This window comes from Gossypium hirsutum, chromosome D12 (assembly GCF_007990345.1).
Source record: "Gossypium hirsutum isolate 1008001.06 chromosome D12, Gossypium_hirsutum_v2.1, whole genome shotgun sequence".
Lineage (NCBI taxonomy): Eukaryota > Viridiplantae > Streptophyta > Magnoliopsida > Malvales > Malvaceae > Gossypium > Gossypium hirsutum.
Window position 1 is genome coordinate 48,983,882 of NC_053448.1, and position 26,011 is coordinate 49,009,892.

A 26,011-nucleotide genomic window follows, 5' to 3' on the forward strand; every position below is an offset into this window, starting at 1 on the left:
TTCGTGAAATCGTAGACCATAAAAATATAATAAAAACAAATTTTTTCTTGTCAAATTTGTGGTCTCGAAACCATTATTCTGGCTAGGCCCAAAATGAGGTTGTTACAAATCTTCAATCAAACCTCCACCCTATGTAAATACTAGATTGAGTTCCAAGTCATAGATATTACACCTTTATATATTTCTCTTCTAGGAAGGCAATGGATTCACTATGTCGGGGCAGTTTCCTCATCTCTTCATTAGAAAGTGAAGTTTCTAATTGATTGTAACACCCCGACTCGATCGTTTAATCGACGAACGATGATGTTAACGGAAAAAGAAATCATTGAAATATAAAAAAAACAAAGCTTTTGGTAGTTAAGTCATTCAACACAGTTTAGCAACATAGTCTTAAAATATCGCTTGGCAAATTATAATTTCTAAAGCAAAAACCAAAAGAGAATGAAAGGTATGCCACCACACAAAATATAAAAATTAATAATCTAGCAACGTCATTTTATAAAAAGGAAATCCCAAATTCATTTTATACGATGTTCAAACAAAAGAGGTCGAAGTTACAGGCCACCCCAATTGAGATACATGTTATAGCAACGTCACATCCCAAAAATCGGGTTAAAAGGAATTGAGTTAGTGAAACCAAGAGTGGTCACGTCCTGATTTTGAGTTATGATTGTGAAAATGTTGTCAAGTAAATTGATTTGTTCCAGTAGATAAGTGCTTTGGATGTGTGTTTGAGGACTTGTGTTCAAATTCTTCTCTTTGAATTTTTTACTATTTTTGTCCCTATCTCTATCTCTGTATATTTGGCTTAAATTTAATTCCCACACAAGTTTTGGAAAAAATGAGTCTGCTGGATTAGTGGTAAGGCTTAGCTTACCTTTTGGTCTTATGTTTGAATCCCTGTGTGTGTGCAAACGAGAAATATTTTTGTCATTCTCTATTCTGCCGCCCATGTGCTTGAAATTGGATTCAGTTTGAATTCTGTAGAATCTAATAGGTGGTTAGTTACCAGATTGGTGGGGGTGTGGGTAGTTTTTGAAAATAAAAAAAATAATAATATAAGGAAATATCCCTAAAAATACTACCCATTCTTGTCGTCCAAGATTTTCCTACGTTCTCCACATCTTTCCTTCTTTCTTTTATTCCTGTAACTTTTCCATTCTATTTTCTTTCTTTCATTTCCTGTGAACTTTGCCTAATAGGGAAATTGACATTCTGTTCTTTTCACTTTATTCCTCTTTTGCCACCACTTCCTCTTATTTTCTTTTCTTTCTTTTTCGGTGTGCCATATTGCTGCATTGTCAATCTTTTGATCATCGTTTAAGTAAGTCTGGGTTGTGATTCTACTGTTGTATCGTGGTATATTTCTTCTGTACGCATGTAGTTAAGTAGACTTCTTTTCCTTTATTTTATTAGTTCGTATGTTGAGTTACTCGTTTTTGTACTGATAGGAGAGTATCGCGAGATGAACAGTGATCCTCCAACGAGTTAAGCACGGTTAGAGGTTTTCGTTAAGTCAATATTTTCGGTGTAAGTACTCGAATAACAGATTTGGGAGCTGTTTTTAGTAAAGAAGAGGTACCGAAGTTAATTATCAGTTTAATTAAAGGTTATTGAACAATATGATTTTATGTTGTATGAAGGATTCGAGAGTGCTATATTGTATGGTCTATTAGAATAACATCAGGTGTGTGATTCTAACTTGAAACGTCGATTAGAACTCAGAAAAACCCGAAAACATAAGTTCTTTTTGAAAGTGCTTTGCATCACAAGGCCGTATGCACCACACGGGCGTATGGTTAGTCGTGTGCCAGGTCGTGTGGAGCACACGGGCGTGTGCGATTACACGGACAATTTGGGTAGGCTAAGTGGGGCACATGGGCATGTGTGATCACATAGGCAGATTAGGTAGGCCTTGCGAAGCGAGTCACACACTGGGCTTCTAGCTCACTCATTTGTTTAATACGTTTCAGGTGATCTTCAAACTTAGGATTTGGCAGCGATTACGGAGCTCGGTTCAGAATTTTTGATTCGTTTTGGGGCTTTAATTTTTGTTTCGATATTTATTTTGCAAACGTACCATTTATAACTGATATTTTTAACAAGACAACTTAACTAATGAAATACTATGTTTTTACAAGTTAAGAACTCTAAAGTGTTTTCCGTTGCAATGTTTTGAAGTTAAATACGATTTTATACGATACAAGTGGTTAAGCGAATGGGCTTGGTTTAATAAAATCAATAAAACAAGGTTTTTCGACAAAATTTTTTCACACGATTTTTTGTATACTTATGCTTTTGATAAATTAATAAATTTTGTTTTGCCTTGAAATAAAAATTAAGTTTTTACGAGAATTAATGGGTAATCTTTTTCATAACAATGTAACATTAGTAACTCGATCGTAACGTCCAGGCTAAGTTTGGGGTGCTACAAGGAAAACAATGAATGGCTCACAATAGAGTCAATCAAACAAACATTTATAACTTAAACACATTCATAATATGATTCACAACTAAATCTGAGTATTAGTCGAGTTTAGGAAAGCTCTTTTGTTGATCTTAGCATGAATAAGGATCAAATTGCAAAGTTTTAAAAATTTAGTTCCAACGTTGTGACGACGCCTCCTCCACATCGTGATGTTGCCAAATAGTTTGTTACATTGCAACATCTGGCCACTCGACGTCGGGACATCACAAATTGTTGCCCGGCATTGCGACGAAGAGATTTTCTCGTCTCGATGTGGACTCTGTTTTGGTACATTTTAGGCCATTTGTTATCTATTCCATGCCAAGCCAAACAATTAGCTAAAGTGGTGCAAAATACACACTTATATCCTGCACAAAATCATTCTAAAAACATGTCTAAACATTCATTTAATTATTCCTAAGCTTCCATTCTAACATTTTTCACAAATTTTGCAACTACAAATCAAACCAAGCTATACCAATTCAACCGACCAATCATTGGTTCATAATTATCCAAAATCATGCATTTTACCATGCCTTAACACATTCATCATACCATTCAAATAATGTTTATTTTAACTTAAACATATTTCTAATGCATTCATATCACTTTTAATCTTACCAAATCAAAATATACTCCTAATATCAAGTGATAATAGATCAAAACATTACTACATGATACCAACCATTACCATTATGCTATGCCTTTAATCGTTCCATACTTCAAACACTAAACATCTCAACCCAAATTATTCGACAACTAGATAATGTAAGCTCCGAGGCGATCCAACTGACACAGGATTCCGCAAATGGACAACTACAGGAAAGAAAACAACAGAGTAAGCATTTCGAAAGCTTAGTAAGTTTATAAGTTTTTAAACAATAAACTCACCTCAATTCACAATTAGCATAATGGATTAGCTCACTATGCAACTTTCCTGTATTCACATTTCACAATAGTAAGATGAGATCATCAAATACGAGTTGTATAACATTCCAATCTTATATAATACAAATTCAATTCAGTGCCTTCTATCAAAATTATCGAACTTATACATCTTTTACATCATTCTATTTACATAGAATCATTTGAGCACAACCTTGTAATACTTATCCATCATTTCCCTTTTTAAATATTTAATCCAGTAGCTCGATGGACTATAATAAGTATATTCGAATACACGAGTAATTACACCACACCAGAGGGCACCGAAGTGCAAATAGAAGCACCAAAGTGCAAACTCGTACAAGCACGTAACTAACCCTGTTGGCATGCAAATATTATCCTATCCTTTAATACGTTCACTTGGGAACAATTAACACATTTACTAATTTCTATACAATTCAATCGAAAACTTAAATTTCATATACACATACATAAAGAATATAATTTGAGTACTTATAACAATTAAATATAACAATACCATATGAACTTACCTGACAAAACTCAGTAAACAAGTTGAATCATAGGACTAGTCAGTAATTTTCTCTTTTTTCTCGATTATCCTCAACTCGATTCAAATCTTGATCTATACGATAATTTAATTTAAATTTATCAATTCCAAATATCCTATAACACTTAAATATAACCATATGACATTTTAATTTCTATTTTTGAATGTTCCCTAAAGTTTCTCATTTTATTCAATTTAACCCCTAAAATAAAAATTGTCGTATCTTACAAATTTGAGCTTGGATTTTGAAATAAATCTGAATTTTATCCTTCTAAAGACTACCAAAATCTATTTTTATAGAAAATTCATGTCAAATTTGAAATTATTGTACCTTAGTCCCTATGTTCAAAACTAACAATTTTTACTTTACAAATTAGTTCATTTTCATTTCTAAGCTTAAAATCTAACAATTTAGTGCCAAAAGCTTCAACATTCAACAATGGTAATGTTTATAAATTCTAACAGTTTTACAAATCAATCCCTGGGTTAGCTAAATTAAGCTCCCAAGATCTCAAAAATGTAAAAATTACAAGAAAATGACTTGAATTACCTTGGAAATTGAAGGACCAAAGTTGGACGGTTTCAAGAAGATGGATACAAAAATGATTTTATTTTCCTGTAAAAAATCCTTTTTATACTTGGTTTAGTAATTATTAAACCTTAATTAATTAAGTTAAGCTTCAATTAACTATCTAATTGACAAAATTTAAGAACCAAACTTTAATTAAACTTTATACTAACCTTATAAATATTAAATAATAATATTTACGGACTCACTCGTCGAAAATTGGGTTCTGAAACATTTTTACAATTTAAGATTATTGAGCAACAAATCAATATATTGTAATTGGAGAAAAACTTGGATCAAGCAAGGAAAGTTTCCAAAGAGTCTTAGTGTAATCTACTTATGTTATGTAAAGAGATACCAATTTTGAAGAAGATAAAATCGATAAAATCAATTTTAGTATATTCTATAATAAGTGATTTATTTCGAGTGAAATTTCAAAGATTCCTTTGTATCACATTTGATCTTTTACAACGTATTACAATGATTATTTAAAGACCTTTTCAGAGGAGATTAAAAGAGCGTTTATTTTGTTCATGTTAAAAACTTATTTGAATGAAAATATTTTTATAAGTTTTTCTTGTTGATTAATTTACAACTAAGCTTTAAATCGGAAAAGTCTTAGTGTGAGAGGGAGAGTGATCTAGATTGTGTATAGGAGTGGCGTTTATAGCTAGATGAGTGAGATAGACTTAAATCTCACCTTAGTACAAGTTGACTGATAGTAGTCAACAAATTTTTTGTGTCCATATCTATTTATCCTTGTAACAGCCTAATTTTCAGTGGTGTCGGAAACAGTGATTTGAGATCACTAAATCTGACTAGTGAGTCTTAAAAATTAATAAATTAATAATTATGGGTCAAGTGTGAATTTAGAAGAATTTTTGAATTAGTGAATTTTGTGATTTAGTGAATTTTTGCAATTTAAAAAGAATTTAATAGGTAAATTGGGTCTAAAACGAGGTTTCGAGACCTCGAATTCATAAGCAAGCCATAAATATTTTTAAAAATATTTATGGAGTGTCATTGAGTTAGTATAAAAGTTTCGTTAGAAAATTATAACGTTTGGATAGTCAATTAATTAAAAAGGACTAAATTGAGAATAGTGCAAAATTTGTTAAAATTGTGATTAAATAGCTTAAGTGACTAATAAGGACGGATTTAAAAGGAAATTAGGCCCAAATTATATGGGCTGGACGGTTGGGCAAGAAAAATCAGCAGAAAGTAAGGAGAAATAAGGGCAAAATTGAAAATTTTACAAATTAAATATATAAAACAAAGATAAAAGTGAAAAATCTAGAGATCTCTTCATAATTTATCAGCAAAAACGCCATAGGAGGTCTGAAACAAGCTTGTTTTTCATATTTTTACACCATGTGAGTTCAATTCTTGTTTTTTATTTGAAATTTTTATGTTTTGTGACTTTTACAACTAGGTCCAATTATTGAATTCATTAATTTTTGATTCCATGGGTGATTTTGTAAGTTACTATGAATAAGTTCTGGAATTTTATGATGAATTAATATATATTTAAAGTTTTCATTTCATTATATTATGATTTTATTAAGTGATTTTAGTAGAAAATGGTTTTTAGGACCTAATTGTGAAAAAGTTAGGAATTGGGGTTTTTTACTAAAATTATGAATATAAAAGGCTGTTCAGTAGTCTAAAATGGTTGGATAAGGTGTTAATTGAGAAAATTTTAATCAATTGAAGGGTTAATTGAGTAGGGACCAAATTGTAAAAAATTGTAAATTTTGGAGGTAAAAGTGTAATTTCAAAAATTAAAAGGCATAAATTGTGAAGTAAATTAGTATTGAGTTATATGCTAATGAATGGAAAAATTTATATTATAGATCGGGAATCCGAAGATAAACGCGGAAAAGAGAAAGTATCGAACTAGTTTCTGAACTTTTACAACTTCTACAAATCGGCCCAGGTAAGTTCATATGGCTGAATTTTTATGATTAATTGTTAATGTGGAAATGATATATTGTATAAATTCGTATATTGTTACTGAATTATGATTATGATAAAAATGAGAAGAAGATGAGATTGTTAGTTCAAATTAAGGGATACGCAGGATTGAGTACACAGTTTGGCAACCAACGACGAATTGACGGATAAGTCCATGGTGGATCCATGGCAAAGTGTGAAAAGTAGGTATGGTGTTTCGGTGAAGAAAACCATACTGAGTTGTGAAAAGTAGGTATGGTGTTTCGGTGAAGAAAACCATACTGAGTTATGAAAAGTAGGTATGGTGTTTCAGTGAAGAAAACCATACTGAGTTGTGAAAAGTAGGTATGGTAATTCCGTGAAGAAAGCCATACTGAGTTATAGCAATGTGAAATATTCAAGCAAATTGTGGCACCAGGCAAACGATGTACTCAATTCCGTAAGACTATCCTTAATTTGACAGGTATTTGTAAGTGCAATTGAAGCTAAATGTCGGAATAGAAGTTGACTTCCGATATTGAGCTCGATTGGATATATTTATTATTTGAGATTGTGGTTGGCAAGAAATGTTGAATTTTTATTTGTTTGTTAATGTTGTTAGTGAAATTCTGGTAAGATTTTATTATGAGCCTATGAACTTACTAAACTTTCTGTAAGCTTACTGGTGTGTGTTTACTGTTTCTTGTAGATTGACGTGTATATATATTTCGGAGGATCGGATCTACAACAACGATCACACTATCCAGATTTACTCCTGTAGATTTTGTTAAACAACTTTTTGAATTTATATGGCATGTATAGGGAATTGAAGTAAAAAGTATTAGTATGAATGACTAAGTATGCAAAATAAATTTGAATGTTATGGTTGTGTTAGATATCGAAATATATACATGCTTTTAGTTTAAAATGGTTGATTGGCTGAACTTCATTAGTATTTAAATGAAGTAGTTGAAATACTGGAATTGGTTGTGATTTAAATTTGCAGGGAAGGTTAGATAATTATAAAGGGGTTATATTGAATTTTTTTTAAAAATTTGCAATGGAACAGTTTTTGGATATATGCATTGAGGTAACTTTGAAAAATCATCAAAAAGGGTGGAAATTGAATTAGAAGCTGAGTGAGATACTAAATTAAATCTGAATGAGTCTACTTTCACATGAAAAAAAATAGAGTAAGAAAAAGAGTTGTATATTTTTAGATATTTGAATTTTAGTGAGACAGGGTCAGAATGATTTTGAGGTCCCCTGTTCTGACTTTAGAAATTCATTAAAAAATTTCACAGAAGGAATTATGAGTTATAATTTATATGTATATATTCCTTGATGAGTCTATATTCAGGAGAAATAAGTGGAAGCACCATATGAAGTCTGTACAAAGAGATAATTGAATTTTAGTGACAAGAGTTCAGGATGGTCGGTCACTGAAACATGGGAGACTTTAACTAATAAACTGTACTAATTGGCTAAACCAAAAATTCTGAAAATTTTATGGTGAAAAGATATATGAGTCTATTTTCAGGGAAAATTGACAGATCTAAATTTCGAGTTTCGTAACTCGAGTTATAATTAAATAAGTGACTGTTGCGCAGGTGGACAGATTTGCTGTAAATAGTGAAATAAATTTTCAAACCAAGTTTTTATGCTCCGAATTAGTAAGATAAGCTAAGTAATGTCTCGTGCTCGACTCCGAAAACGGTCTCGGGTAAGAGGTTTTACAATCCTATTAGTGGCGCCAAAAACTTGTAATGCTCGGTTTGTATAAGTGTACACAATCGATATCAAGTAATAAGTAAGTAAAAGAGTTATCATCTCCACAAGGGCTGTGTATGTTAATCAATTAATTATAAAATTAGAGCTGACAATATGGTGATAAAAACACAATATTTCTGAGTGGTGTGATGTAAAAAATAATTACTAAATGTAATATGATCCCTAATGCAATTTTAATCTAAATGCAAAGTATGAGATGAAATGTATGAAATGAGTTTGGCAGCAAAAACACAAAATTCAACAATCAATAATATGAATAGGCTAGGATAATTACATCATTCAACTTAATTCATTTTTCTCATGCTTAACAGTGTTGGAAAATATTCCATGGCAACTCGATCTTTCATGGGCTTGAAACCAAATTAAGTCCTGTCGAAATCTTTTACTTAGTAAAACATGCATTTTACTAATCATATTAAACTAAAAGTTTCTTAGTATTCATGTGAAGTAACAAGGACTGGGTTTGAAACAATTTAATCACATAAACCTAAAAGCCATGCAAGGTAATAAAGCTCGGTCAAGTTATTATGAACCTTTACTTATTTTAGGTCGGACATAAATTAAGCATGCACATTTCAATTATTGTCTCTATTAGCCGTCGTCTAGTTAGGATCACTCAGCTAATTCTAATGCATCCCTACACCCCTTACTCATTTCCCTTATCTCTCATTTCATAAGCATTCTTCCTCTCATTCTTTCCTCTTGTCATTCCCACGCATAGCATATCATTTTTCCATTCTCTCTTAGCCAACAAAACCTTGAGAAGATCATCTTTTGGTCGGCCACCTTGAGGAGCCATTAGCAAAGGAGCAACACAAGGATCGGAGGAGAACATCTTCAATCAGAGTCACGAGACAGCTGATTCGACAGGGTTTATTCTTCCTTTACTTTGTTATTTTAAGTTAAGCATGTCTACAATGTGCTTTATTATCTTGTCATCAACAGTGGTAGCTTAATTCTGTTTAGCTATGATGATTGCATTAATTCAATAAAGTTTGTTTAAATCATGTTTATCGTGTTTGTGCTTCAGTCGATCATGTTTTCAATTAAACTCAAGTATGTATTTCATTAATGCGTGATTGGATGCATTAGACTTAGCTGAGTGATCCTAGCCACATGACGGCTAATACACACAATAATTGAAATGTGCATGCTTAATTTATGTCTGACCCAGAATAAATTAAGGTTCGTAATAACTTGACTGAGCTCTATTACCTTGCATGGCTTTTAGGTTTAGGTGATTAAATTGTTTTAAACTATGGACTAAGATAAAACTTTGATTGAATAATAAAATTAAAGTTTTATTCATGCAAATGTCATGGTTCAAATCCCACCATATATAAATTATTTTTGCTAAGCAACAAATATCTAAACTACTATCTAGCAAGGAAAATTCAACAAACTTTTAGCTGAGCTTAATTGAAGTTAGACACCTAATGTCCTCCACAAATGAATATATTAATTATGAATTTAAAAATTTTGAAAAATAGATTAGGAAATGTTTGAGTATAACAAATTATGAATATAATTATCATTTTAATTTTTAAAAATAATAGTTAATTATAATATTTTTAAAATATCACTTTTAATAAAAAAAATTATTGACCTAAAATTTTTTTGGAAGTTATGAATTCTTAAAAACCTAATATACATATTAAATGAATATTTATACTATTTATAAATATTTTTTATTAAATTGGTGTCACTCATTAATCTTTTTTATAACCTAAACCTTAATTAGAGAATTATCAAAAAAATTATTTTATTTACAAATTAAGTTAAATGCTTTTGTGGGTGTTTTTGACTTCTTATGTTTTTATAAATAAAAATAAGAATTTATCAATAATGAAATATGCATATAATTCTTTTTCTTTTACCCTTTAAACTAAAACAATTTTTAATTTTTAATTCTTTTACCCTTTGAACTAAAATAATTTTTAATTTTTAATGAAACTTTAATATATAAGTATGTTTGTTATATAAAATTTTTATATATTTGTATATATGTCATTTCATAATTAAAATAAATTATATTATTCGAGGATATTTTAATTTTTTTATATTTTAAAAAATCTAATAAAAAAATTGCAAGTGGCTAGATTTGAACTTGTTATTTACATCAATTAAAACATTAACTTTATCACTAAATCAATATTTTATTTTAATATAATATTTACATTTTAATTGTATTATGCAAACTTTATTATCCCATCAATTAAAATATATTGATAACATTATTGATTGAGTTGGTGTTGCAATTTAAATAGGCCTTTGTGTTTTAAATACATAGTTTTCATATGCGTACATGTGTGATAGAATTTTCTATTAATAATATTGTTGATTAAATTGGTGTCACAAATTAACTTGACACCAATTCTGGATTAATGACAATACCACGATAAATAATTGTATTGTATTTAATATTCTTAATATGATGTATTTACATGTTTAAATTTTGTTTTACTCATGATTTAATTTATTTTAATATCGCACATGTTAGAGTTGTGTGACCCAAATTCTAAGAGATTGCTTGCAAGTCAAATTAAACAAAATATATCTTCTTTCTAGAAGAGTTTGTATTTATGAGTATAATATATTTAGCATTTATTAGCATAATATATTTGACTTTGATTAGAATTAAGTTTTTTCAACCTATAAATAGATGTAGTCGAAATTCCTCTTGTAATCATTTGAATTTGACATAGTGAATTTTCTTCTCCTCTGCCCATGATTTTTTTCCCGAAAGGGTCTTCACGTAAAAATCTGTGTGTTCTTTATTTTTATTTCTCTTTTCTTTGCGATATATTGTCATTACCGACGTTCTATTTTTACAGCACATATCTAATATGTTATTATTAATCAGTTTCAAACTTTACATTTTATTATTTATTATATCTTATTTTTAAATTTAGATTTTCTAGTAATAAATTATGGTTTAAAAAAAATTAAAAGTAGATTAAAAAATTGTATTAAAAAGAACATTTCTTTTTTTTAAAGGATAACACTAGAGTGGGGCAAAAACTACTTTATCCATTCGCCTCATTCTTGTACGAGTGTTCGAAAGTTTGTTTTCTCATATGTTAGTTATTCTAAAACCAATTCTACATTCTGAATTGAGACTTATTTGGTAAGGATATTATTGTCAATGTAGGACGACGTAAGTTTGAATGCGCTGAAACGTATTATCCTCTTATCAATGAATTGTCAATGTAATAAGTGGGAGTTTAAGAATAAAAATGGAAAATAAATAAAGTTGTATATTTTATGACGTGTTTCGCTCGCATTATAGAAAATTATTTATTAATGAAAGCTCAAAACAGAAATTACTATATTCTATTTTATTTGAAATAAAATAAAGTTGATTAAATGATAAAAAAGAAACACAATTTATGATGACAGAATGGCAAAATTATTCAATAGAGCAAGTTGAATCCTTTAGCAGTGGTTATATAAACTGTTGTTCAGTAACTTAAAAAATCAGTAAACAGTTTAAAGAAATTGATTCATCGTTAAGGAGGAAAGAGAGGGTTTTGTCTTGAAGCTGGTAAGAAGATACGAAATAAGAGAAGGAGAGATGGGCAGAGGGTAAGGCTTACATGCATGTTAGTGGCCCCTCCGCATAACGACACATTTTCCTGCATCAATCCTCATACCAACAACCTCCTTCTCCGGTCGGGTTTGGATCGAATTTTAATATTTTTATTTTATTTAGTTTTTATATAAATTTAGTTTATTTGATTTAATAATTTTTTATGATAAAGATAGAGTCATGTTGAGTTCGGACCGAGTTTAATTTTTGGGATAATTTTGACATGCATTCATTTTTGTTCCATTCAACAACTCTTTTTTTTATATATAGAATTGGGGTTAAATCTAATTAAGTTCGGATAAAGTTTGAACAAAAATTCACTTTTGTGTTTAGTTTTGGCATGGGTTTAGTTTTATTCATTTCAATAGCCTCCGCTTCAATAGAATTAAGATTTGGTTGAATCAGATTTAGACTCGAATAATTTTTATCTAGTTTTAATGTGGATTTGATTTGATTCAACGACCTCCTTTTCTATAGAAGTAATAAAGTCGATCGAATAAGATTTTAGATCGAGTTTGAATAAAAAGGGTGTATACTTTTTCTTAGTTTTGATGAGGGTCTATTTAATTCGATTCAATAATAATCTCTTCCAATAGAAGTACTTTGCCAAGTTTTTATATAGGCTTGGTTGGATTCGGTTCAACAACCATTTTTTTTTCCAATAAAGGTTGGATCAAGTCGAATTGAGTTCAGATCATATTTGAATAAAAAGTATTTTCTTTATCTAGTTTGGCATGGCTTTGCTTTGAGTTGATTCAACAACCTCCTCTCGATAAAGGTAGGGTCAAGTTGAACAGGATTCGAGTTTAACTAAAAAATTTTTCTTTTGTTTAGTTTTGATATTTGATCGGTTTGATTTGATTCAAAAGTATATTTGTATTATTTAAAACATATGAAAATTTTAATGATTTATTTTAATTTTATTATTGATAAATTTGCAATTAAATTTAAATAAATATATTTTATTATTTAAGTATTGTAAACTAAATATGAATTTAATTAATAACTATTGTGAGGTATAAAAGTTTCATAAGTACGGTTAGAAGAATTACAAGTGTCCTTTGAATAGATTTAAAAATCTAAAATGAAATAAATAAGATATCCGTCATCATTCTAACTCCGCTTGTAAAATCCGATCCTCTTTAAGTTTCGAAAATTTATATTTCTTTTTTAAAAAATATGTGTATATATATTTCTTAAAGTAAGAAGCAAAAGGAATTTTTTTTTGTTTGTTCCAAAAACGAAAGGGAAATTTTATATTCTACAAGTAGAACAAAAAGGATTGAGAAATGAGATAAATTATCATAAGAATACACCAGAGGAAAGAGAGAGAGAGGGGCTAGCATAAGGGATAAACATGTATGTATTTGTTTGTGTCTATACATTCATACATACATGCATATATATGTGACATGAAATAACACAAGTTTGCAAGTGTAAGTCATATATTTTATAAGAAAAAAAAATCAACAACAATATTTGAAGAAGAAATTATGTGGAGTCTATAATTTAGATTGTTTTCTTTCTCTTCAACTCCGGATTGTTGCTGTCTCCTTAGATACTTCCTTCTTGGTATTTTGTGGGCTTTTTATCTCTAGTTTTCATTATTATTTTTTCCTTTTCTCTGGTTTTTGTCTTCTTGTTTCTTATTTTATTGATTCCTTGCAAGATTTTCAAAAGAGAGCTGAAGGGGATGCAAACCATCCCTCCCACCCCCCCTTCCTATGGCACAAACCGTTTATTTTCTTTCAATTATGAGGTAATTTGATTGATTTTTTGAATTCCAGGTTTGGTGGTTTCTAAGAAGTTTGCATTAGTTTTGGGCTGAGAAACAAGATAAGATAGCAAGGAAGCAAGCAAAGAGTTAAAAGGTTATATAATCGTTGAGAATGGCCACCGCTTCATCGTCGGCAACTTTCTTCGGAAACAGCGCAGAAAATGAAAACCCGATGATAAAACAACAATCATCCGCCGCACCTACTTCCTCAACTGCTCCAACCACTGCACCTCACTCTAAGAAAAAGAGAAATCAACCTGGAACTCCAAGCAAGTATCTCTTTACATACATCTCTTTATGTTTTTTCTTTCTAGGCTTTTACCACATCTATCCTATGAGTAAAGCCAATAAAGAAACAAGTTTTTATTTTTTTTAATTCAAAAACTAAAGATAATCCAATGAACCCTAATCCAAAAGTTGGTCAGCTTTCATCATAATTTATTCTGGGTTTTTTTTTTCTAAATTTATTGTCTTTTCCCCCAAATTTTCTTGGGTTCTTTTTTGGTTTTGTCATTTATGAAACCAAGCAGATCCAGATGTGGAAGTGATAGCACTATCTCCCAAGTCTTTAATGGCAACCAACAGATTCATCTGTGAGGTATGCAACAAAGGGTTTCAGAGGGAGCAGAATTTACAGCTCCATAGAAGAGGACACAATCTGCCATGGAAGCTAAAGCAGAAGAGCACAAAAGAAGTGAAGAAGAAGGTTTATCTTTGCCCTGAACCCACATGCGTCCACCATGAACCCTCGAGGGCACTTGGGGACCTTACGGGCATCAAAAAGCATTACTCGAGAAAACATGGGGAGAAGAAATGGAAGTGTGAGAAGTGTTCCAAGAGGTATGCCGTGCAATCTGATTGGAAAGCTCATTCTAAGACTTGCGGCACGAGGGAGTACAGATGTGACTGTGGCACTCTCTTCTCAAGGTAATTTTTTTATCCTTCCCTTAATCATTAACATAAACTTTTCTTTCTCTGAGGTTATCAAAGTTGACAAACCAAGCTATCATGAGAGCAAAATATTTGTTTGAGAAAGATTTGGGGACTGGGAGTTGGGCAGTGATAAAGCCTGTTCTTTTGTTTCACCTTTTTGGATTACTTATCTATAGATTAGCTCTCTCTCTCTCTCTCTCCCCTTCTTCTAGTTCTTCACTTTAAACTCTTTAAAAAAAAAAAAAACTGGTTGCACGTGAACAATAATCTGCGAAACTGCCATGGCTGATAAGGATTCTTGGCAACCAAACAAAATTAGTAAAAATTTTAATTCTTCATTTCTCCCTTGGTAACATCGCCTTTCATCTTTTTCATATTCACGTGTTGTTAATTCATACGCTGTCATGAAGTCTATTGTTGCTGGATTTGTTCTCATGTGATGAGTGTTACACATATATATTTATTTATATGTATGTATATATTTATGTTTTACTGCCATTGTTTAAACGTTAGGGTTCTTGCCTGTGTGGGGCAATTCTCATTTCTGTCACTCTCTTGTTGAGCAATTTGTGGAAATTCTTGATTCTTTCATGCAGCAATTTTATATCTGGAGAACAAGAGGGAAAATATATATATATATAATTTGTGCTTTTTACCGGTCATTTTATTCAAATTATCTTATTGGTGAAAATATTGGGCCAAGCCTGAAACTGTTTTTGTCATTTGTTAATGGCTTTCATAGTTATGGAAAAATATTCCTTCCATGAATAATAGACAACTTTTTCAGGGTTTTCTTTCTTCTTTTTATTATGTTTTTCATTTACTGCAGAATTTCATCAATTGGGAAATGATTCCCTCAATTCATTTAAGAAGCACCTTCTTCTTAAAATGGTAAAAACGATTAAAAAGAAAAGGCTTGATTTTTCAACCTTGGTTTTCATTAATGGAAGTTTATTAACAACTTTTCTTCTCATATATATATATATATATTTGTTCAATTTTCCTCTCATTTATATATGATATCTTTGTTGCAGACGTGATAGTTTCATCACCCATCGGGCCTTCTGCGATGCATTGGCTCAAGAAACTGCAAGGCACCCCACCAATAACTTAACCCCAATCGGAAGCCATCATATATTTGGAGGTAATCATCATCAAATGAGCTTAGGATTATCCCAGAATCAACCATTAACAAGCAACATGTTGCGGTTGGGAAGCGGCACTGGAGTCGCAAAGTTCGAGCACCTCAACAGTCCCCCATCCAATCCTTCTTCATTGCAGAACATGCCGGCGTTCTTCATGGGGGATGCGGCGAACCAAGGTTTTCTCCCAGAACATCAATCTCATCATGGAAATGGACCATACATAAACAAACCCTTACATGGTCTTATGCAACTTCCGGACCTTCAAGGCAATACTAACAGTACGGCGCCCAATTCCGCCAGTCTTTTCAATTTAGGCTTCTTCCCCAGCAACAGTGGTGCAAGCAGCATAAGTACCGGCGAAAACGGCGGAGCTTCGAATTCCGGATTTTTAAGCGGTAATCAGTTTAACATGGGTGATGTGCAGGTTGGTTCGGGGATGGCCTCTCTTTATAGCAGTAGTTCAATGCAACATGAGAACGTTTCTCCAAACATGTCGGCAACTGCATTGCTTCAAAAAGCTGCTCAAATGGGTTCAACTACAAGCAACAACACTTGCTCATTGCTACGGGGATTGGGGAGTTCTTCGTCTAGTGGGGTCAAATCCGACAGACAAGTTTTTGCCCCTAACAATTTCGAGAGTGGTGGCAGTCTAAGATCACAGATGGAGAATGATAGCAATCTTCAAGGACTAATGAACTCTCTTGCAAATGGTAACTCCTCCATTTTCGGACAAGATCATAGCAACTTCGGAGGGTTCACCGGAAATGGGATGACAGTGGAACATCATAGCAATAACGCCAACTTTTCCAACGTTGATGAAGCTAAGTTACATCAAAAACTTGGGGTAAGAATCGGGGAGAGTGATAAATTAACATTGGATTTTCTCGGAGTGGGGGAAATGGTAGGCAACATGGGTGGAAATGGTCAACATGGGATCAATATCGGGTCTTTGAACCCCGATGTGAAGTCATCGGCTCAAGCAACCTCACAACAATTTGGCTGCCCAAAACTTGTCTAAGAGCCAAGCAAAGCTTTCGTAGGATTAATATGTAGGGGGGAAACTCTTTTTTGTTTTTTTTTTTAATTTACAGTTATGGATTAGGGTTTTCATTCCAAAAAGTGTTTTAAAGGTTTCCTTAGCTAAACTCAATTATAAGGTACTTTCCCTTTTTTTATACAAGGTGTTTTTCTTAAATTTGCTTACTCTTCTTGTTGATTTTTGCCTTAAAACAAAGATGGTAAGAATTTATTATACCCAATGTGATTCAATGTTTAGGGCATTTCATAGAGGAGAATATTAAAAAAATAAAATAAAATTCCTAAGGCATAAACATAAATTTAACTAGTTAATATTTTTGAATCACTTTTGCTTTCAGCTTTCAAGTTTTAGTTATATCACTTCTTAGACGAAAAAATTGATTAAACCATTAAAATTTTAACAATATTGAGATGGCAGCTCGTGTGTGGCAGACAATATATACTTGATAAGAATATTAAAATATTTTGGAAATTTTCAAAGAAATTCATAAAATAATTTTAAAACAACCCTCTTAACTACACATAGATTGTCACATTAGTGCCATTAAAATTTCAACATTTCAATTAGTTTTGACTTAAAAAAATAATCTGATTAAAATTTAAATTTTCAATAAATTTTAGGGGCTAAATTTGTAATTATGTTAATCTTGAAAAAGTCAAAGTATGTTAAAAATTAGAGTGAGAATGGGGTTATAAAATTTTGTATTTAAGACATAAAAGTTTAAAGAATAATTTTGAAATATAAAAAGGTTACTGTGCCTATTTGTTATAAATTAAGGAAATAGGAAGCGACGAAAGTAGTATAGTTTGATATCTTCACTTGAAAGCAAGAAAACCAACTGCTGGGTCTGGGCGTTAAAATAAAAGCTAATTATGTTGGATTATTTATGATGCTAAATTAATTAATCTTTAAAATGGTATAGGTAAAATAAATAAATGGACTGATTCCATAAATATTTTTTTTAAAAAAAAATTATTGTAATTTAAACCTAGACCTAATGTGAAGTAAATAGATTTTGTGTCGCTTTCCAAAACATAAAGTTACTTGGAAATTTCCTTTTTGTCTTTGAAGAAGTTAGATATTTTAACATTTACTACAAACTGAAGTTTTTGTTGGTAAATACACATCCTTTTTTTACTTAGCGAAAATACAAAATCGAAACAAAATGGTAAAAGGCACATGACATCAAGAATCTTAACATGCTTACTACATTCCAACAGAGTGGACAAGTGAACGATTCTTTTTAGTTTTTGCATTAAAATTTTGATATCATACAGAATTTATTTGGCCACCTAATACCTAACCCCAATTCTAATTAATAAACAATATTCATTTCCTCATGTTGACATTCTCCCATTTTTGCCTAAAATTACACTATGTTGACTTCAATTACTGTGCCACGGGTCACATTCAAAAAATATAACAATATTATTCTCTAGTTTTGAAATTACCTAACCTAATATTATTATCATCCTGAACTTAAATTATTAAAATATAAATCCAATGTTGGGGGTCAGAAATTTCTGAATTTCAGGCAGGAGCAAGAAAAGCATCAGGAATTGTTCGTTATTGTAATAATAATTGGGAAAGTGTCGGATAATGTGGCACTTTTGTCGCAATACTTCTCCTTTTTCACTTTATGGAATCAATTAGTCCGTGACTGCCAATCTGTTTCACTGTCCTTATTTAGAAAATACTTGAACCCCTCTTCCTCTTTTACATTTTTTTTCCATACGAAAAACAGAGTAGACCTTTTCATTATTATTCTGGACACAATATTTATTATTTTCTCCACTTGAACTTCTTTTGAAATTTTCGATATGAAATTCTAATATCACATGGAATTTATATCAATTATTTATTAATTATAACTTTTCCACTTCAGATTTTCGTTAGTAATTTTAACACAAAATAATTAAATTATGTAATATTAGTACTCGTTTTGCAAATCTTTTATTTTTGATGAAAATGAAAATTTATAAAATTTAAGTGACTCACCGTGTAGTTTATCCTAAAGGAAATACATATCTTTAACAATATTTCATTTTGTGACATAATTAAATCTTCTTTTCAAGCTTAAGATATTATATATATATATATATATGATGTAAATGTGATAAAAGGTTGAGGCCGTGGAATTTTAAATCACATTATATGCAATGTCATGTGTGAATTCTCCCTCAAATTATTTTGGATTTTAATTCTAATCCCCATTTATTCTGCTCTAAACTTGGATATACTCTAGTTTTTAGTCCAAGTAATTTATATTGACTTTATTCTAGTTCTAATTTGATTGGCTATGTATTATTTATGATTTATGTTTGTGTTTGTAATTTTACTCGAAAACTCTTTTGAAAAAAAGATATTATATACTTCATTAAGTTTCAGACATTAATTTTCTTACGTTTTATTGTACAATTTGTATATCTTGATTTTTATAATATTATAATTTACCTGAAATAAAAAAAAATCAATAAATTAAAATTGTGAAATATAACATCTGCAAAATTTATTTATTTTATCTGAAACACGGTTATGAAGTATAATTGAAGTTGAAGAGTGAGAGATTTGAAAGGTAGAGGGGACATTGTCATAATTTTTTTATGTATGTAATCCACCACTTGAACGAATAGGATAGAGCAAGGATTGGAGGCATGTACAAAATCCGCAAGTTGTGCTAGTTGCTGACATCTTATTTGTTTTTTTTTTTAATTTATAATTATTTCATTACAATGCAGGAGTGTGGATTTGGATAAAAAAAATTCTTTGGTTCCTTAGAAAAAGAATATTCTAAACTAAAAATTTAGTGATGGTAAAAAATTCAAAACCTTGAACAAGTAAATTATAATGAAAAAAGATTGGGAGTCATAAATTTGTGACTGGTTGAACAGCCTAACCATGCCACTAGGACAACAAAACATTCCAAATCCATTAGCAGGTGATTTGATTTGTTGTTGATACGAGGGGGTCGCTTCAAATTTTAAATTTCAAATAATTGAAATCGATAACCTTACTATAATAATAAAATAAAAAAAAGTTATGTTTGTTTCAGGGGGCTATGAAAAAGATGGTAGCTCGATTAACAGTCGAAGAGAAAAAAGGAAGCAGGTTTTGGTACAAATCTATAAGAGAGAGGTTGATATCATTAGCTGCATTTTTGTTGATTTTGATTACCTTTTCTCCATGGACTTATACTTGACCCACCTTGCCATCCATCAATATCTACCAAAATAAATAAATTATGTCAATGTTGATCATTATTATCATTCCACCAATTTCATAAACTCCATGTATCCTCCTCCTTCTTATTATTAGAGGAATCTGAAACAGATGATATTGTGTATGCAGCAGATGGGAATATTTATGACATGTATGCATGCTTTGCCATTTTCTCTCATAACAAACAAAGATTCTTTTTTCTTTGCTTACATCTCATCTAAAACAAGACAATGTTGTTGGAAAATGAAACAAATAACTCTGCTAATATTATGTTCAATTCATAAAATATATATACAAGCTAAGTGGTGTGAAATTCCAGTAAACATTTCTTTTTCAAATTTATATATTTTATATGGACATTGAGGTGAAAGATGATAAAAAGGTATAGTGATTTTTACTTTTACACCAACTTTTTCTGCACAGTAAAAAACCTAGTACGTAACTGTCTAAAATGTCACCTCTTCATCGGCTGACGCTTCAAATATGCTAGAGTAAAAGAATACAACATAATTTTTTAGGTTACATTAGGCCCCATGGTCCTCTACTTTTTAAGCATTTACAATTTAGTTCCTATATTTTTATTTCAACAAATTTAGTCTTCCTATTTTTTTAAATTTAAAAATACAAGTTGACACAATTAAAATTCTTTCGTTAAATTTGGGTTTATTATAACATCATTTTTTTATTACATAGCTATTTTTACTTTAAAATATCACGTCAACAAATTTAACAATACTAATAATTAGACTTACATTTTGAAATTTAAAAAAATAATAAAAAAAATTTCAAATATGAACGTTTTAATCTTTAGTTTTAGGTTAAAATCCAGAAAGCTATGAAAATTACAAATTAGTGTCTAGAACGTGGTGACACTATTTAAGGTTATAAATAAATTCAGGAAAAATAATATGTTAATAAATAAAATTTTAAAAAGTAATAAAAAGATTATTTGATGCATAAAGGCATCAGTTAAGCAGACTATGATTATAAGAAAATTGAAAAATAGCATGATATAAAAATATTTAAAATAGGAAGGAAATAATAGAAATAGAGAAAGAGAAAGAGAAAGCAGTATGAAGAAGGAATGGGCATGTTTTTTTGGTGCAAATTTGAAAGGAAATATAAATTAGGGTAGAGGAATGAAAAAAAGAAAAGAGGAGAGATGATGGATATTTGTTGAGGGAATCTAGAATGCTGAGAGCAACACTCGTGACACAGTCAGCCCTTCAATTTATGTTTAAAGAATAAAAATAAAAATAAAAACTAAGAGACAAGAAAAGAAACAAAACCATCTGTACTACAACTCATGACTGTCCCATGCAAGACAATATGTCAGAGAATGCAAAGAAACACACCTAATTTAAATTAAGAGAAATATTATTTACCCTTGAAATCTTAAAAAGTAAAAAACTTTTTTACTCATCTTTTACATACCTTTGTACTTTCTTCATATCTTTTCTCTTTTTACTCTTTTTGGGATTTCTTCCGTCACTGGAAATTCCCACGTTCTCCGAAAGATTGCTGGCTTGTCGGCGCCGTTATGTTACTATTTCTCTCTGAACTCAGCCTGCTTATCCCAATTCCTTGTCGTTGTTGTGCCGCTCCTCCCCTCATGTTTCTAACTATTTGCCCAACCCCAAGGAAGTCCCGAGTCAATCTATCCGACCCGCCACCGCTAACATTCATACTTTGCGGCGGCGGCGGCGGTGGTTGTTCTTGTCCCATGCTACTTCTATTTGTGTAAGGGCTTTCTTGACCATGTACAGCGTCATAGCCACTTCCGAAAATGGGGGAATTTCCACTGGCAATGGAGTTCATTAGTTCATGTAGATTGTTGCCAGCCGTATCTCCGAAAATGGCGCCGAAGTTGGAGGTTTTGGTTCCGGTTGAAGAAGAGTTTGCAAAGGTTCTTAGAAGGGAATCGTCGTTGGTGTTTTTGTTGCTTGAAGTAGAGCCCATTTGAGCAGCCTTTTGAAGCAATGCGGTGGCTGACATTTGGGGCACCATGTTATTGTTTTGAACCGATGAGCTGAAGAGAGAAGGGATGTTGGAAGTCATTTGATCACTCATTAAGTTGTTGGAGAAGAGGTTGGAGGCGTTGTTGGTCCCACCATTGCCGCCGTTTTCATTGTTGAAATTATCAGACATGAGCAAACCCGAAGATGTTAAATTATAATCGCCAGCACAACCATTGTTGCCACTGTTGGAAAGGAAGCTAAGGTTGAAGAGATTGGCAGCCGAAGAAGCGTTGCTTGCGTTGTTGTTGTTGTTGTTGTTGTCGTCGTCGGGAGGAAACTGCATTAATCCTTGGAATGGTTTGCTGTTTCCCAACAACCCATGCTGGGATTGATGTTCTTGGTTGAAAATCTGATTAGATTCTTCCATGACGAAACCCATGGCCTGTTGTTGAGGTCGAAACGATGATGATGAAGAAGAACCCATTGATGGAGGAAGAAGATGATCAAATTGGGAACTCCTTGAAGCCCCACCACCACCAAGTTTGAGGATGTCAGCCGCAGTTTGATTATTATTCGGGTCTTGAATGGATGAAATTTGGGTTCCAACTTGAGATAACCCTAAGCCCATATAATTGCTAGTTCCGTACAAATGGGTGCCAATGGAGTTTAAAGGAGGAGGGTGCCTTGCAGTTTCTTGAGCCAGTGCATCACAAAATGCTCTGTGAGTGATAAAGCTGTCACGTCTGCCAACAGTAACAAGCATTCCTTTAGATAAGCTTCAGACACGCAGTAGTAACAAGAATTTGAACACATGACTGATCTTGTCTGCCATGTTTTTAACATCAAATTATTGGGTTTTTGAATGTTTTTCCAATCAATCAATTAATTTATGGCTACTAGCTATCTAAAGAACACGAGATAAGAAATTGAAATTGAATGGATAATAACGAAATTAAATGATTTCATTATCTTAATTAATTGATTAATAAAAAATCTACCCTCATTTTTACATTTCACATATAAAAAAATTTTGGCTCAAATTTTGAGAAGAGTAAATTTAGTGTGAAATTAGTAAGTGAAAAATTGGAATTAATATCTACAACTACAAGCCCATTTCCTAAATGTTTTCTTTTTTTTAAGAAAGGAGTTTAGCTAACAAGAAGAAAGGTTATTAGAGAAGAAAATTGAAGGAACCGTAAAGCGACAAGAGAAATATATATATTAGTGAAAAGAGAGAGTAGAAGCTAGGAAATTAAACTAAAATTATCCTAAAAGACAGACAAATAATTGAAGAGAAGAGAAATAGGTCAAAAGAAATAATCAAATTGACTTAATAAACAGCCATTTCAAGAACTGGGTGCTCAATAAATGCGACTAGAGAATGTATTCAAGCAAGTGAAAAGTGATGAATCAACAACCCCAATTCGGGATTTTTAGTTGTTCAATTAATGCAGGAGTCATGGGAATATATCTGATTTTTCCAGTTATGAATATCGTTTTCTAAAACAAGAAGCTGAAAAAGCTTTCGGGTTTTCATTTCTCTCTCTTTTTTTTAATTTTTTTTTTTTGAATTCCCAAATCAATCAACTCTGGAACTATCCCTCCCATGCGCAAAATTCCCACTTAAAAAGCAACGAGATATTAGACTAGTTATTTGACTGTTTCGGCTAAATCGGCACCGGAATCAGGATAAACACGACCCGGTTTAAAAACCCGGATTGGGAGGGTAATGACGTTATCATGAAAATAGATACCTGCAAAAGCACAGACCTGAACATGTCTAGCCAACCCACAAGAGAACAAATGTAGTAACAACAACACAGCGAACTATACATGGCAAAGCATCACGTGAATAGGAAATAAAGTTAAAAATAAAAAATAAAAGAAAGAAAGAGAGAGAGGGGGCGGTTCCAAGTACAAACAAAAGATGAACTGTTTCATTTTCTTTTTTCAATTTTGGAGGTGGGTTTAAATTTGTTGTTGGATGGATTGAAACCTAGCGAACTTGTATTACCGATGGCTTTTCCTACAGATTATTCACGTGGAACCATGTTTGTTTTCTGCACTACTCACCATTTTTGACGACTTAGTTAGAACTCGAATAAATGAGAAAAAGGTTGAAGCAGATGAAGATGAAGAAGGTGAATAAAAGTGAAAGTGGGTTGTGGAGAGTACCTTGAGAAGAGAGTGCCACAGTCACATCTGTACTCTCTGGTGCCACAGGTCTTAGAATGAGCTTTCCAATCAGATTGCACGGCGTACCTCTTGGAACACTTCTCGCACTTCCATTTCTTCTCACCATGTTTTCTCGAGTAATGCTTTTTGATGCCCGTAAGGTCCCCAAGTGCCCTCGACGGGTCATGGTGGACGCATGTGGGCTCCGGGCATAGATACACCTTCTTCTTCACTTCTTTTGTTGTTTTCTGCTTTAGCTTCCATGGCAAGTTGTGTCCCCTTCTATGGAGCTGTAAATTTTGCTCCCTTTGGAACCCTTTGTTGCATACCTCGCATATGAACCTGTTTGTAGCCATTAATGTCTTGGGAGATAGTGCTACCACTTCTGCATCTGGATCTGTTTCCGTCATTTAAACAGAAAACAAAAACACCATTAATCCCCCTTGTCATTTCCACTAAAATAACCTTCAGAATTTAGGGTTTCTTCTTGTTGGAATAAGATTAAGATCAATTCTCATTACTTGAGATTTCTCACTTACATACAAATACATATATGTAGTAAAAATAAGATGAAAAAAAAAATTGGATACTTGCTTGGAGTTCCAGGTTGGTTTCTCTTTTTCTTGGGAGGCGGCGATGGATCAACCGGGCCAGTTGATGAAGTTGGTGTATGTTGTTGTTGTTGTTGTTTCGTCTGGCTTTGATTCTCTTCTCTAATTCCGAAGAAAGGCCCTGATGAAGAAGATGCAGTCGCCATCTTTAACCAAAACCTCACCTTCTTCCTCTTAATTTTATTCTTAATTTCACTTGGTTTTCTACAAATACTCAGAAATAATATCTACTCAAAAAACCCATTAATCTAACGGCAACAACACCACACTGAAAACTCATCTGCACAAGCTAAGGGGGGTTGGGGTGGATTATGGAAGGGTTTTTGAAATAAAAGAAAGTAGAAGAAGAGAGAAAAGAAAGAAAATCTAACCTATGGACATTTTGGTGCTTTTAAATGCCAAATTGTGAACAAACTGAATTGTTTTTTCCTCTCTTTATTCGGTGTCATGCATATATATCATCATCATCTCAGCCAGATTAATTTCTTTATTATTATTATTATTATTATTTATCTGATTGGCTAATTTTACTTATTTAAAAAAAAAAGAAGAAGAAAGAAAATGAAAAATGTTTAAGAGAGATGAAGAAGAAGGAGGAGGTCGGTGGACCCAATCCATTAGACGCAAAACGACATAGGATGATGCGTAAGAGCAGCATGAAGAGAACAGCTCCCCCTTTCCTTCCGTCTCGTTTATTTTCGTACTCTCACTTGCAGACAAACTTGCTACCCTCACCCCCACTGTAAATCTATTTTACTTAACCATTTCAAACTTATATCTAACTGCAATCTCTTTGCTTAGCTTCAACTTTGTCATATATAACCCCAGCATTTTATTGGAACAATTCAATTTGTGGTAGAATTTAACCACCCTCACCTTATTTTCTAATATTCTTTTTCCTCTCATAAAATGTTTTTATTATATAAATAATATTTTATTTAAACCTCACTGATTAATAGTATTATATTTTTTTTTAATTTGAAATTTAAAAATATTCAAATCTGATGTAAAATTTTAACAGAAAAAATTGTAGTGAAATGCAAAACTCCAAGTGAAAAACTAGGCACAAAATCACACGAGCAATAGATTCTAACTTTCTAGGTGAAACTAAGGGTGAGTTTGGATGAGCGGTGCGTTTACCTGCTGTTAGTGTAAAAATAGTGGTGGCGGTGAGATTAGATACTGTAGTGATACTGTAGCGTGAGACAAAAAGTAAACTAAACGCACCGTACCGCACCCAATCGCCCATCCAAACTCACCCTAAACTCTTGGGACTGATTTTTATTTTTTTATTTTTAAAGTAATTGTACTTTGTAAGTTCTTTCTTTTTTAAATGCCGAAGGATGAAGAAGAC

The 26,011-nt window shown here is 31.8% G+C and overlaps 2 protein-coding genes across 4 annotated transcripts; one reads left to right on the forward strand and one right to left on the reverse strand.

Moving 5' to 3' along the window:
• The first annotated feature begins 13,136 nt into the window (after positions 1-13,136).
• On the forward strand, positions 13,137-16,829 carry LOC107946301 (protein indeterminate-domain 4, chloroplastic). 3 transcript variants are annotated; one of them, XM_016880559.2, is made up of 4 exons: positions 13,137-13,372; positions 13,588-13,846; positions 14,108-14,504; positions 15,545-16,829. In XM_016880559.2, the coding sequence occupies exons 2-4, from the start codon at positions 13,690-13,692 to the stop codon at positions 16,671-16,673; spliced, it is 1,683 nt and encodes a 560-aa protein (XP_016736048.2). In that variant the 5' UTR covers positions 13,137-13,372; positions 13,588-13,689; the 3' UTR covers positions 16,674-16,829. The 3 variants fall into 3 exon arrangements, with proteins under 3 accessions (XP_016736048.2, XP_016736051.2, XP_016736049.2); XM_016880562.2 differs by having other exon boundaries at positions 13,220-13,236; XM_016880560.2 differs by lacking the exon at positions 13,137-13,372 and having other exon boundaries at positions 13,391-13,846.
• A 2,860-nt stretch (positions 16,830-19,689) lies between these two features.
• On the reverse strand, positions 19,690-25,317 carry LOC107946302 (protein indeterminate-domain 5, chloroplastic). The gene is made up of 4 exons (XM_016880564.2): positions 24,641-25,317; positions 24,047-24,443; positions 21,348-22,614; positions 19,690-19,916 (listed from the first exon to the last, which is right to left on the reverse strand). Exons 1-3 carry the CDS (start codon positions 24,801-24,803, stop codon positions 21,402-21,404), a joined length of 1,773 nt encoding a protein of 590 aa, XP_016736053.2. The 5' UTR covers positions 24,804-25,317; the 3' UTR covers positions 19,690-19,916; positions 21,348-21,401.
• Between the last annotated feature and the right edge of the window lie 694 nt (positions 25,318-26,011).